Raw genomic sequence first — 12,615 nt, 5'->3', positions numbered from 1 at the left:
AATGGAAGCAGAAAAAAATAAGCATATGAAAAGATATTTGACAGAAATGTCATTAGGAAATTACAAATCAAAACAACAAGATACTACTATATACCTATTAGACTGGCTAAAATTCAAAACATTGAAAACACCAAATGTTGAAGAGGGTGTGGAGCAACAGGAACTATAATTCATTACTAACAGGATGTGAAATGGCACAGCCATTGTGGAAGATATTTTGGCACTTTTTTTTACAAAGTTTAACATGGGGCTTACTACATGACCTAGTAATCATTCTCCTAGATATTTGCCCATATGAATTGAAAATGTATGTCCACAAAGGAACCTATACCTTAATACTCATATCAGTATCTTTCATAATTTCTAAGAACTAGAAGCAAGAAAGATGGCCTTCACTAGCTGCATTTAGAAACAAACTGAGGTGCAACCATACCACGGGATATTATTTAGCAATAAAAATGAATGAGTTATCAGGCCATGTGTGGAAATCTTAAATGCATTTGACTAAATTAAAGAAGCCAGTCTGAAAATGCTTCATTATGTATGATTCTAACTCTAAAACACTATGAAAAAGGCAAACTATAAATACATGAAAAAGATCAGTGACCACTAATGGTTGAGTGAGGAGGAAAGATGAAGATGCAGAGCACAGATTTTTAGGGCAGTAAAACCTCTGTATGATAAAGTACTAGCGAATGTATGACATTACGTATTTGTCAAAACCCATAGAAATGTACAATAAAAAATGAACTTTAATGTAAAGTGTGGATTTTAGTTAATAATAATGTGTTGTTTTGGGTTCATCTATTGTAACAAATGTACCACACTAATGCAGATGATAATAGTGAAAACTGGGGGAGGGGTAATCAGAAGATGGAGTGTATGGGAACTCTTCAGTGCCTGCTCAATTTTTCTATAAACCTAAAACTGCTATAAAATGAAGCATAAAAAAAAAAAGATGGAACAGTCTGCATGAAAAATCAAAGGGAAAGAAACAGTGTGCTCAAGGGACACCAAGAAAAACTGCTGGACTAAGTAGATTCTTGTTCATGGAAGCAGGAAAAACTCAAAGCTAAGAAGGATATGAAGTTTCAACTTGAGAATCTGGAAATCTATCAAAAGTTATAATTTTACATTATTTAAGAACTAAGTAGACAAATCAGAGTATCTGGTGGGGGTTGGGGGGGAGATAATAAGAACATCCCCAAATGACAAGATAACAACCAAAGTTTATGTTACACAGCATTATATTACAAATCTTAGATTGCCTGTAATTACCACTGGACAGATCCTGGCACAGACAAACAGAGTTTGGGGGAGTTTGTTATCTACTAAACCCATCAGGCATCAATCTATGATGCCCAGCAGTACCTGTCTGCAGATAAAGCCCTCTTTTGTCTCTACTTTAGCAAATTTGGGGAGAAAGCACGTGGCACAGTAGGGTCTCCAGGATAAGAAGTTGTCTGATCTCCCTAAGTCTCACTTTCCTTTTCTACAGAATGTGCTGCAGAAACAAGAGTCACTAAACTCAATGATGCTGTGAGAATCAAAACACACATATGAACACCCTCCATAAATAAAAAAAAGGACATGAATTGATTGTAACTTGCTATTGGTGACTGAGACCTATTTTCACATCAAGCCAACAATGGGACCCTGCTCATAGTCTGGATCACAATATGCAAAGCATGTGACCAAAAGAAAAAGAGATTGTCTCCATCATAACCCTCCCTGACAGCCACAAAGACATACAGGCACACAGGTTCCCTGCTCATTCAAAGCTTAAACTGGAGTGCATCCAATGAAAGGCAGCAATAGCTCTGTTGTGGAAATTCATTATTGCACCTTCTTTCTTTGTGGAGCTCAGAAATTATCATCTCATGCTTTTGGCTTTAGAGAAAAACAACAGGCCATTTTAAGATAGGTTCCCAGCCTCACACACACACACACACACACACACACAGACACAACTGTTTACCTGGCTTCTGTTTCACTGTTGACAGTCTTCACAAACTGTTCCACTTAGCTTTTATGCTTTGATTTTATGTTGTTTTCATTTCTTTCTCAAAAGAGCACCACATTGTAGCACAGCAATCTCAACCATGCTCTAGAAAAGGCACCTGAATCCACTCCTTCATTTAGCACAGTCAGAGCATAAGATGCAAGCACTCTCTCTCCAGGTCTGGTGGGAGGACTTTGAGTGCCTCCTTGACTCTGACAATTTAGTTCAGTTCTCACCAACTCCCAGAGCTTGCTCAAACTCATGTCTGTTAAGTCGGTGATGCCATCCAACCATCTCATCCTCTGTCGTCCTCTTCTCCTCCTGCCTTCAATCTTTCCCAGCATCAGGGTCTTTTCAAATGAGTCAGCTCTTTACATCAGGTGACCTAAGTATTGCAGTTTCAGCTCCAACATCAGTCCTTCCAATGAACACCCAGGACTGATCTCCTTTAGGATGGACTGGTTGGATCTCCTTGCAGTCCAAGGGACTCTCAAGAGTCTTCTCCAACACCACAGTTCAAAAGAATCAATTCTTTGGTGCTCAGCTGTCTTCAAAGTCCAACTTTCACATCCATACATGACCACTGGAAAAACCATAGCTTTGACTAGGTGGACCTTTGTTGGCAAAGTAATGTCTCTGCTTTTTAATACGCTATCTAGGTTGGTCATAGCTTTTCTTCCAAGGAGTAAGCGTCTTTTAATTTCATGGCTGCAATCACTATCAGCAGTGATTTTGGAGCCCCAGAAAATAAAGTTACTCACTGTTTCCCCCATCTATTTGCCATAAAGTGTTGGGACCAGATGCCATAATCTTCTTTTTTTGAATGTTGAGCTTTAAGCCAACTTTTTCACTCTCCACTTTCACTTTTGTCAAGAGGCTCTTTTGTTCCTCTGGGATTTCTGCCATAAGGGTGATGTCATCTGCATATCTGAGGTTATTGACATTTCTCCCTGCAATCTTGATTCCAGCTTATGCTTCATCCAGCCCAGCATTTCTCATGATATACTCTGCATATAAGTTAAATAAGCAGGGTGACAATATGCAGCTTTGATGTACTTCTTTCCCAATTTGGAACCAGTCTATTGTTCCATGTCCAGTTCTAACTGTTGCTTCTTGACCTGCATACAGATTTCTCAGGAGGCAGGTAAGGTGGTCTGCTATTCCCATCTCTTGAAGAAATTTCCACAGTTTGTTGTGTTCCACACAATCAAAGGCTTTGGCGTGGTCAATAAAGCAGAAGTGGGTGCTTTTCTGGAACTCTCTTGCTTTTTTTTTTTTTTTTTGATGATCCAACAGATGTTGGCCATTTGATCTTTGGTTCTTCTACCATTTCTAAATCAAGTTTGAACATCTGGAAGTTCACGGCTCACATACTGTTGAAGCCTGGCTTGGAGAATTTTGAACATTACTTTGCTAGAATGACAATTGCTCTGACAATTATTCATGGACAAACCACAGATGGGAAAACAATTTCAAAGTATTTGAAGTAAAATCCAAGTCAGGTTAATTCCCAGCCACCATTTTCAGATTAGGTTAAAGGGAAAAGCCTGAGTTGAGCATATATTACAGTTCCTCCCACTGACAGGAAGGTGTTCTTATTCACGTTATTTTCCTCGAAGTTAAATTTAACCAATTCTTACTGAACAGCAGACACACACACTAGAGGCAAACTAGGAAATGGTGCTGCTGATTCTTGATGCCATCCATCCAGAAGAACATGAAGAGCCCTTCACTGATGGTGGAGACTTAGTGTAGAAACACCACACAGTAGACTGTTGAAACTGTTAATGAGGCCCTGACAGAGGAAGGCTGGGTTCCAGAGTCAAACAGCAGATGTCTTGTCTTTCTTACAGCTTTTCTTCCACTTGGAATCGCCCTTCCTCTCACATCCTGTCAATATCCCGCCCATCTTGCCAGGCTCAGCCAAAACACACTCTCCCATGAACCCATCCTGGACTCATCTCTTCCTACTGGTCTCCTAAAGTTCTACTTACATCTCTCATCTCTCATGAAGGACTGTCTTATTCTGGTCCATCATTTGTATACATGCACAAGGTGTCTCTCAGTTCCTGGAGGGTAAGATCTGTGGTGGACCACAATGCTGTTTATCTCTAATCCTCACAACAAGCTGCACAGGAAGTACTGGCCCCATTTCACAGATGAGGAAACTGAGACTAAGTGAGGTCACATCACTGCTCTGAGGAATGCCTTTACATAATGTACTATGTACAGAGCACCTACATAAATATAAACTTAAATAATGGAAGTTAAATATTCAAATACCTTCTTTCTTACATGTCATATTTTATGGATGTGTTTTACCAAAAACTTACTGAGCTTAAAATTAACAGCTAATTTTTTCAAAATTATTCTAACATTTATAAAGTGCCTGTTATGTCCCTAGCAATCAGGTGCTTTAAAATCTCTCCTGCATTTCATCCTCAAAACAACATTATGAGGTTAATAGTATTATATTCTCTATTTTACAGATGAAGGATCATGCACCTAGCGAACACAGAAACAGACTCAATTCCTGAGCCTCTGACTCCTGGGCCTTGAAGTTGATGTCATCAGTCTGAATTGATCTTGCCACTGTGATTACTTCATTTCTCCCTATTTTATCATATTAATAGAAATGTTTTCAGCTCAATGAACTTAAATGTTTACTTCAATTAAATCTAGTATAATATATCATGTTGTAATTAACATATGTAATACAAGAAAATTTGCTCTTTTTACTGCTCCCGGATTTGGGGGCAGTGGGGTTAGGGAAAACAGTGAGGAGGCATCTTCATTTATATGTATGTATATTTGTAGAGAAAGGGCTATAATAGTAAAAATAGCTACCATTTACTGAAACACTGGCATGTTTGCATTCCACATGCATGGCCTGTAGCCTTTAAAATAATTCCACCTCTCCTTGCATTCAATAAGAAAATAAATTGAGATAAACACCCAGAGTTAACAACTAAGATTGTTTCTCTCCAAAAGCCAAGCCTTTTCTACTACACATACAGTTTCTGTAACTATAGGTCAAAATAGTTCTAGAAACCCCTATTATCTATGGAAGTATTATGCCCACCCACTGATATAGGGATTCAAAAAAAGATAAGCAAAGAATCTCATTAGGTGGTTCCCAGGTGTAAAAACCTTGCTGACCCCTTGCTAATCATAGTCACAGATGACATTTCAGAGCAGTAACAAAACCTCCTGGATACCCTCTGATCCAGAGTCCTTGTTTTACTGCAGATACATCAGAGGTCCAGGCAGGTAACAGGACATGTCCAGAGTGACAGTGAGCAAGTGACAAAGCTGGGGACAAGACTCTGCTCTCTGATCCCTCCCTTCCTGCCAGGGAGGAAATGGACACAAGGGGCCCCAACTCCATAACCCAAACATGCAGAAAACAGGAGAGCAGTCCGTGTTTATAAACACCACATCACATACAGAAGAATCACTGTGCAGCCCGGTCCTGCAGGTCCCCTTCCCACCAGGGTCTGTGCTGCACACATGCCCTAGGCTGGGTGAAGCCCCAGGACACCGCCCACATTACTGGTCCAGTCACCCCATGTGGCTGCAGCAAAGCATCAGCTCCCATCGGAAATACTGAATGACAGCCACTGTCCCAGTACCTGCTCTTCAGAGATGCTCAAGTGTGGGGCAAAAGATAATGCTGAGCTTTACCAGAAAGGCAAGGTCATAAAAGAAACAGCCGCACAGTGGCCTGGGTCTTTGGAGCCTGATCTGGACATCAAAAACTCAACTTGATTAAGGTAATTATTAACCTGTTTCTTATGAAATGCCCGAAATCTATTTATTTCCCATCCCACTTTCATAAATCACCCAATTTTTTAAATAAGTTGTTCCTTATAAACTTCCTCAATTGAAAGGTAGCATGGCACTGTGGAGTCTAGAGTGCTGCTGAAACAGCTCCGAACCTGAGCTGCCAGTATTGAGGTGAGTCATTTCTTCTCACCAAGACTCAGTTTTACCAATTATAAAATGAGGTGGTAACATCAAAGACACTGGTAAAAGATTCATAACTCGTATTTTTTTTATGTATGTATATGTGTACATGTGTGAGTGATACACAGAAAGCAGATTGGCACATGGACTCAATAAATGAGAGCTATTGTCTCACTGTCTTACATTTGCTTTCCCTCTTATTTTCTTACACAGTAAGTATGTCATTTAATAAAAATCTAGTTCATTACTGCTAACGACATCATTTCTGCAAAAGCACAATCATCCATTAACAATAACCCAGGAGAAAGAAATAAGACAGTTAAACAAGCAATTTTGTTTGTCCACATCATCATAAAATGGTACTCACCTGATATAATCTATGAAACTCAAGCCATTGCTCAAGCAAAATTACTATTTCCTCAGAAAGTGGGTCTGAAGCCTTCAACCCCACAACTTTGAAAGTCTGTCCCATCCTTTTCTTCACAATATAAAAGAAATCAGATGTCCAGACTGCACTGAATAGACCCCAGGGGAAGCCCTTTAACATTGTTATTCACTGATTTTTCTAACCCAAGAGAGTAACATAGTATTTACCAGTATTTAATTTTTTCTTTTTTTTGCCAAATGATATTCTCCTATCAGGTAGGTTTAGTTTTCATTATTCACTAATTTATACCCCAATATACAGTTAAACATTTCATCTTGCCATTTCCTGTGAAACTCAGTGCCATTCCTGAAAACAACCTCTCCATAGTAAAAGATGCAGTATTAAAAGGAAATGTTAAAGCATTTGATTTTCTTTAAAGAATAAACTACAAGTCAAAAATGAAGTGGAGAGGGAAACCTAGAGACTGAAATGGAGCAAGAAGGCATCAACCAAGTACAATGGACAGACCTCATACAGAGTCTGATTTCAACAATGGTGAAAGAGATTCCTCAATGATATGATTAACAACATGTAAACACAGATTAGGAGAAAATAATAGCAAATGAAGCAATTGACAAAGAAGTAATCTCAAAAATATACAAGCAGCTCATGCAGCTCAATACCAGAAAAATAAACGACTCAATCAAAAAATGGGCCAAAGAACTAAACAGACGTTTCTCCAAAGAAGACATACAGATGGCTAACAAACACATGAAAAGATGCTCAACATCACTCATTATCACAGAAATGCAAATCAAAACCACAGTGAGGTACCATCTTACACCAGTCAGAATGGCTGCTATCAAAAATTCTACAAACAATAAATGCTGGAGAGAGTGCAGAGAAAACGGAACCCTCTTACACTGTTGGTGGGAATGCAAACTAGTACAGCCACTATGGAGAACAGTGTGGAGATTCCTTTAAAAACTGGAAATAGAACTGCCTTATGACCCAGCAATCACACTGCTGGGCAATCACACCAAGGAAACCAGAATTGAAAAAGACACGTGTACCCCAGTGTTCATCACAGCACTGTTTACAATAGCCAGGACATCGGAAGCAACCCTGGAGAAAGGCAATGGCACCTCCACTCCCAGTAACTCTTGCCTGGGAAAATCCCATGGACAGGAGGAAGCCTGCAAGGCTGGCAGTCCATGGGGATCGCTGAGGGATCGGACAAGGACCTGAGACGACTTCACTTTCACTTTTCCACTTTCATAACACTGGAGAAGGAAAATGGCAACCCCACTCGTGTCTTGCCTGGAAGAATCCAGGGACAGAGGGCCTGGTGGGCTGACCGTCCTATGGGGTCACACAGAGTCAGACCACAACTGAAGCGACTTAGCAGTAAGCAAGTAGCAGGGAAGAACCTAGATTTCCATCAGCAGATGAAATAGATAGAAAGCAGTGGTACATATACACAATGGAATATACTCAGCCATTAGAAAGAACACATTGGATCAGTTCTAATGAGGTGGATGAAACTTGAGCCTATTATACAGAGTGAAGTAAGCCAGAAAGAAAAACACCAATACAGTATACTAATACATATATATGGAATTTAGAAATATGGTAATGATAACCCTGTATGCAAGACAGAGAAAGAGACACAGATTTATTGAACAGTCTTTTGGACTCTGTGGGAGAGGGCAAGGGTGGGATGATATGGGAGAATGTCATTGAAACATGTAAAGTATCATATGTGAAACAAATCACCAGTGCAGTTCGATTTATAATTAGGGTGCTCAGGGCTGATGCACTGGGATGACCCTGAGGGATGGGATGGGGAGGGAGGTAGGAGGGAGGGACACGATGGGAAACACATGTACATCCATGACTGATTCATGTCAATGTATGGCAAAAACACTACAATATTGTAAAATAATTAGCCTCTGATTAAAATAAATTAATTAATTAAAAAAAAAAAACACAGACTAGAAGCTTGATGATATTCAAGTATTTGAGCTATTTTTCAGGTAAAATAATGTGGCAATTTTTTCCCAAAGGCTATCCTATCTTGTAGAGAAAACTAATGATATGTTTACAGATGAACAAACCTGATGTCTAGGATCTGCTTCAGAATACTCTGGGGTGGGTGTGGGGCTGGCAGGGGTCAGGGGTAGAGATGCAGCAAAACTGGCCACCAGCTGATCTTGGCTAAAGCTGGGGGTGGTACATGAGAGTTCATTATACTATACTATTTCTGTAAATTTTTGTAATCATTCATTAAAGAAAGAAATTAAAAAGTGAATAAAACCTTATAAAATTAAACAACCACCCACTACTTTCTAAAGGCATTTCTGTAAGTGCTGCTATCACATTGGCCATTGAAACAGCTGGGTTACATGTGTATATTTACCCAGAAACCTTTCAAAATTTGAAACAAAACTTTAATAAACTCTGTAGTTTAAACCAACACTATCATTATTTGAAATTTAAGTATATGCAACTCAAAAGTCATTACTCACCTCTTCCAAAGCACAAGCCTTTATTACTTTTTCATACCGTTCTTCTTCATATTTTTTCCCAAATAAAATGTTACTCCTCACAGTTCCTGAGAACACCCAGGGCTGCTGAGACACATACACGATCCTCCCGTGCACGCTGACCTGTCCCTGGCTTGGGGGCAGCTCCCCCAGCACAGCGCTTAACAGTGATGACTGAAACAGATGGCAACACACACATGTGAACAGGCAGCACTCAGGATAGAACAAGACCCGTAGTACAGCAGACCCCACCGTTGCCCTTGGTACAATATAGAACCCTTTCATTTATAACAGGATGAAGTAGATCCCTGGCAATTGCGAAAAAAAAAAGAAAAGAAAAGAACCCCATTGGTCCACGTACTACTAATGGTTGATAAGAAACATTAATATAATACTATAACAACCTAAACTGCTCAGAATTTTCCCCCAAATAAAAAATTATACTCAGAAAAGTCTAGCTAAGAAAGTTAAACATTCTTAACTAGCACAGCAGTGCAGCAGGATGTGTATTTCATGTATCCAATGTTTCAAGTAGTTCTTCCTGTATCCAGGTATCCTTTACTTGACAAACACTTATTATTAAAAAGCTACATGTGAACAATATATCCAAAGATTATTATTAAAAGAATTCTGAAGTGAGTTGTGTCCAAAGAGCAAAAGACCATCCTAAAGGAAATCATCACTCTCTTGAGTGCACATCTCACATCTAGATTTCCACATTTTGTTCTTTCAAAGTATAGCTGTGGTTCCAAATAGGGAAAGGAGTATGTCAAAGCTGTATATTGTCACCCTGCTTATTTAATTTATATACATAGTGCATCATGAGAATTGCTGAACTGGATGAGCCACAAGCTGGAATCAAGATTGCCAGAAATATCAATAACCTCAGATATGCAGATGGCATTACCCTTATGGCACAAAGTGAAGAAGAACTAAAGACCCTCTTAATGAAAGTGAAAAAGGAGAGTGAAAAAGTTGGCTTAAAACTCAACATTCAGAAAACTAAGGTCATGGCATCTGGTCCCATTACTTCATGGCAAATAGATGGGGAAACAGTGGAAACAGTGACAGACTATTTTGGGGGGCTCCCAAATCACTGCAGATGGTGACTGCAGCCATGAAATTAAAAGACACTTACTCCTTGGAATAAAAGTTATGACCAACCTTGAAAGCTTATTAAAAAGCAGAGACATAACTTTGCCAACCAAGGCCTGTCTAGTCAAAGCTATGGTTTTTCCAGTACTCAGGTATGGATATGAGAGTTGGACTATAAAGAAATCTGATTTCCAAAGAATTGATGCTTTTGAACTGTGCTGCTGGAGAAGACTCTTGAGAGTGTCTTGGACTTCAGGGAGATCCAACCAGTCCATCTAAAGGAAATAAGTCCTGAATATTTATTGGAAGGACTGATGCTGAAGCTGAAGCTCCAATACTTTGGCCAACTGATGCAAAGAATTGACTCTTTTGAAAAGACCCTGATGCTGGGAAAGATTGCAGGCAGGAGGAAAAGGGGACGACAGAGGATGAGATGGTTGGATGGCATCACCAACTCAATGGACATGAGTTTCAGTGGACTCCGGGAGTTGGTGATGGACAGGGAGGCCTGGCATGCTGCAGTCCATGGAGTCACAAAGAGTCAGACACAACTGAGCAACTGAGCTGAACTGACAGCTGCATATTTACTTCAAATGTTTAACAACACATAGATGTGGTATGTGTATATCCACATCACACTAAGCTGAAATAATCTGCCTGCGTATTGGTCTCACCCAGGACCCTGCTTGCCTCTGGAGGGCAGGGGCATCAGGGTCTTGCTCACATCCAAATATTTTGCTCCAGCACATGGCTGCACCTTTACTACACATGCACTGATGAGACCAAGTCAAGTTACGTGAGGAAATGCTCAGAGCTTCCTGGAAGAGCCTTTGCAACCTGCAGACTTCATGGAGGGGCCACTGTAATGAAAAGGAAGTCCCCATGTCTCTGTCCATCCTGAACAGCTGTCACATAAATAGTTTCCTTTAATAAGATGTCCAAATTCCCAACAAGCTGTTTCCAACTGTACAACATGAAGCACCAAGAAGGAAAACATAATGTGCATTTACCCAGATCTGTGTGACCATGAAATCTTGCAAAATAAATGTTCCATGGAACACATCTAGATAAATGCTGTTCTAGATACATCTAATTAAAACTGTTTTCCTTATAGCAGCATGAAAAGTCAAAGAAAAGTCCTTCCCCAATAAGAAACCACTGGCAGGACTTCCCTGGTGGTACAGTGGTTAACACTCTGTGTTTCCACTGCTCGGTGCATGATTTTGATCCCTGGTTGGGGAAGTAAGATCCCACATACCTCACAGGTGCAGCAAAAACAAACAAACAAACAAAGAAGCAAACCAGAGGCAGACATTCTTGCAATGGATGCTGAAGGAAAGTTCTGTCTTCCTGCCAAAAAAACTAATAAAGATCTTTCTCAAAGGAAAAAATAATTGTGTTATTAGCAACAAAAAGTCAGAAGGAGAAATTAAGGAAATAATCCCATTCATCATTGTATCAAAAAGAATAAAATGCTTAGGGAAAAAAATTACCTAAGGAGACAAAAGACCAAAATGAAGAAAACTGTAAGACACTGATGAAAGAAATCAAAGATGACATGAACAGATACACTGTGTTCTTGGAATGTAGGAATCAATATTGTGAAAACGACTATAGTACCCAAAGCAATATACAGATTCAGTGCAATCCCTGTCAAATTGCCCATAGCATTTTTCACAGAACTAGAACAAAAATTTTTACAATTTGTTTGGAAACATAAAAGACCCCAAAGAGCCAAAGTAATCTTGAGAAGGAAAAAAAAAAAACAATAGAGCTGGAAGAATTAAGCTCTCTGACTTCAGACTATACTACAAAGCTATAGTAATCAAGACAGTACAGGGCTGGCACAAAAAAACAGAAATACAGATCAATGGAATAGTATGGCAAGCCCAGAGATAAACCCATGCACCTATGAACACCCTATCTTTGACAAAGGAGGCAAGAATATATATTGGAGAACAGATAGCCTCTTCAATAAGTGATGCTGAGAAAACTGGACAGCTACATGTAAAATAATGAAATTAGAACACTTCCTAACATCATATTGTTCTTGTTTCAGGAGGGAGACCTGGGTTTGATCCCCTGGAGGAGAGCATGGCAACCCACTCCAGAATTCCTGCTGGAGAATCCCCATGGACAGAGGAGCCTGACAAGCTACAGTCCATGGGGTAGCAAAGAGGTGGACACAACTGAGTGACTAAGCACAGCTCAGCACAAGGAGCTCAACTCAGTGCTCTGTGATGACCTGGAAGGGTGGGATGGGGGGAGGGTCGGTGGGAGGCTCAAAAGTGAGGGGATATACATATATATATATATATATACACACACATACTTACAGCTGAGTCATATTGTTGTACAGCAGAAACTAACACAACATTGTGAAGCAATTATGTTCCAATTGAAAAATAAATTTAAAAAAAAGAATGACCATGGATGACTTATTAAAACAATGTAAACCTAGGACAATAGAATAGTATTTTTAATGAGCTGAAAGATATGGACTATAATCATCATGGAGATTTCACAAATGTGAAGATCAACGAAAACTTCTCAAGAGGGTAAATCTTTATAGATCCCTCTGTGAAATGAACTTACACTTTGGCTCAGAAGGTCCCTGGGTCTGTCCAGGACTCCTGTGT

The 12,615-nt window shown here is 39.6% G+C and overlaps 1 protein-coding gene across 1 annotated transcript in view; it reads right to left on the bottom strand.

Annotated features, from left to right (window-relative positions):
- LOC101906567 (ATP-binding cassette sub-family C member 4-like) overlaps positions 1-12,615 on the bottom strand; it is a 378,587-nt gene that overhangs the window by 185,370 nt on the left and 180,602 nt on the right. Inside the window, 1 exon segment of the mRNA XM_025000155.2 lies at positions 8,864-9,055. Coding sequence (XP_024855923.2) covers positions 8,864-9,055 — 192 coding nt within the window.

Source organism: Bos taurus, chromosome 12, assembly GCF_002263795.3.
Source record: "Bos taurus isolate L1 Dominette 01449 registration number 42190680 breed Hereford chromosome 12, ARS-UCD2.0, whole genome shotgun sequence".
Classification (NCBI taxonomy): domain Eukaryota; kingdom Metazoa; phylum Chordata; class Mammalia; order Artiodactyla; family Bovidae; genus Bos; species Bos taurus.
Note: the sequence above shows the minus strand (reverse complement) of the source record. Positions and strands in the feature narration are given on the sequence as shown.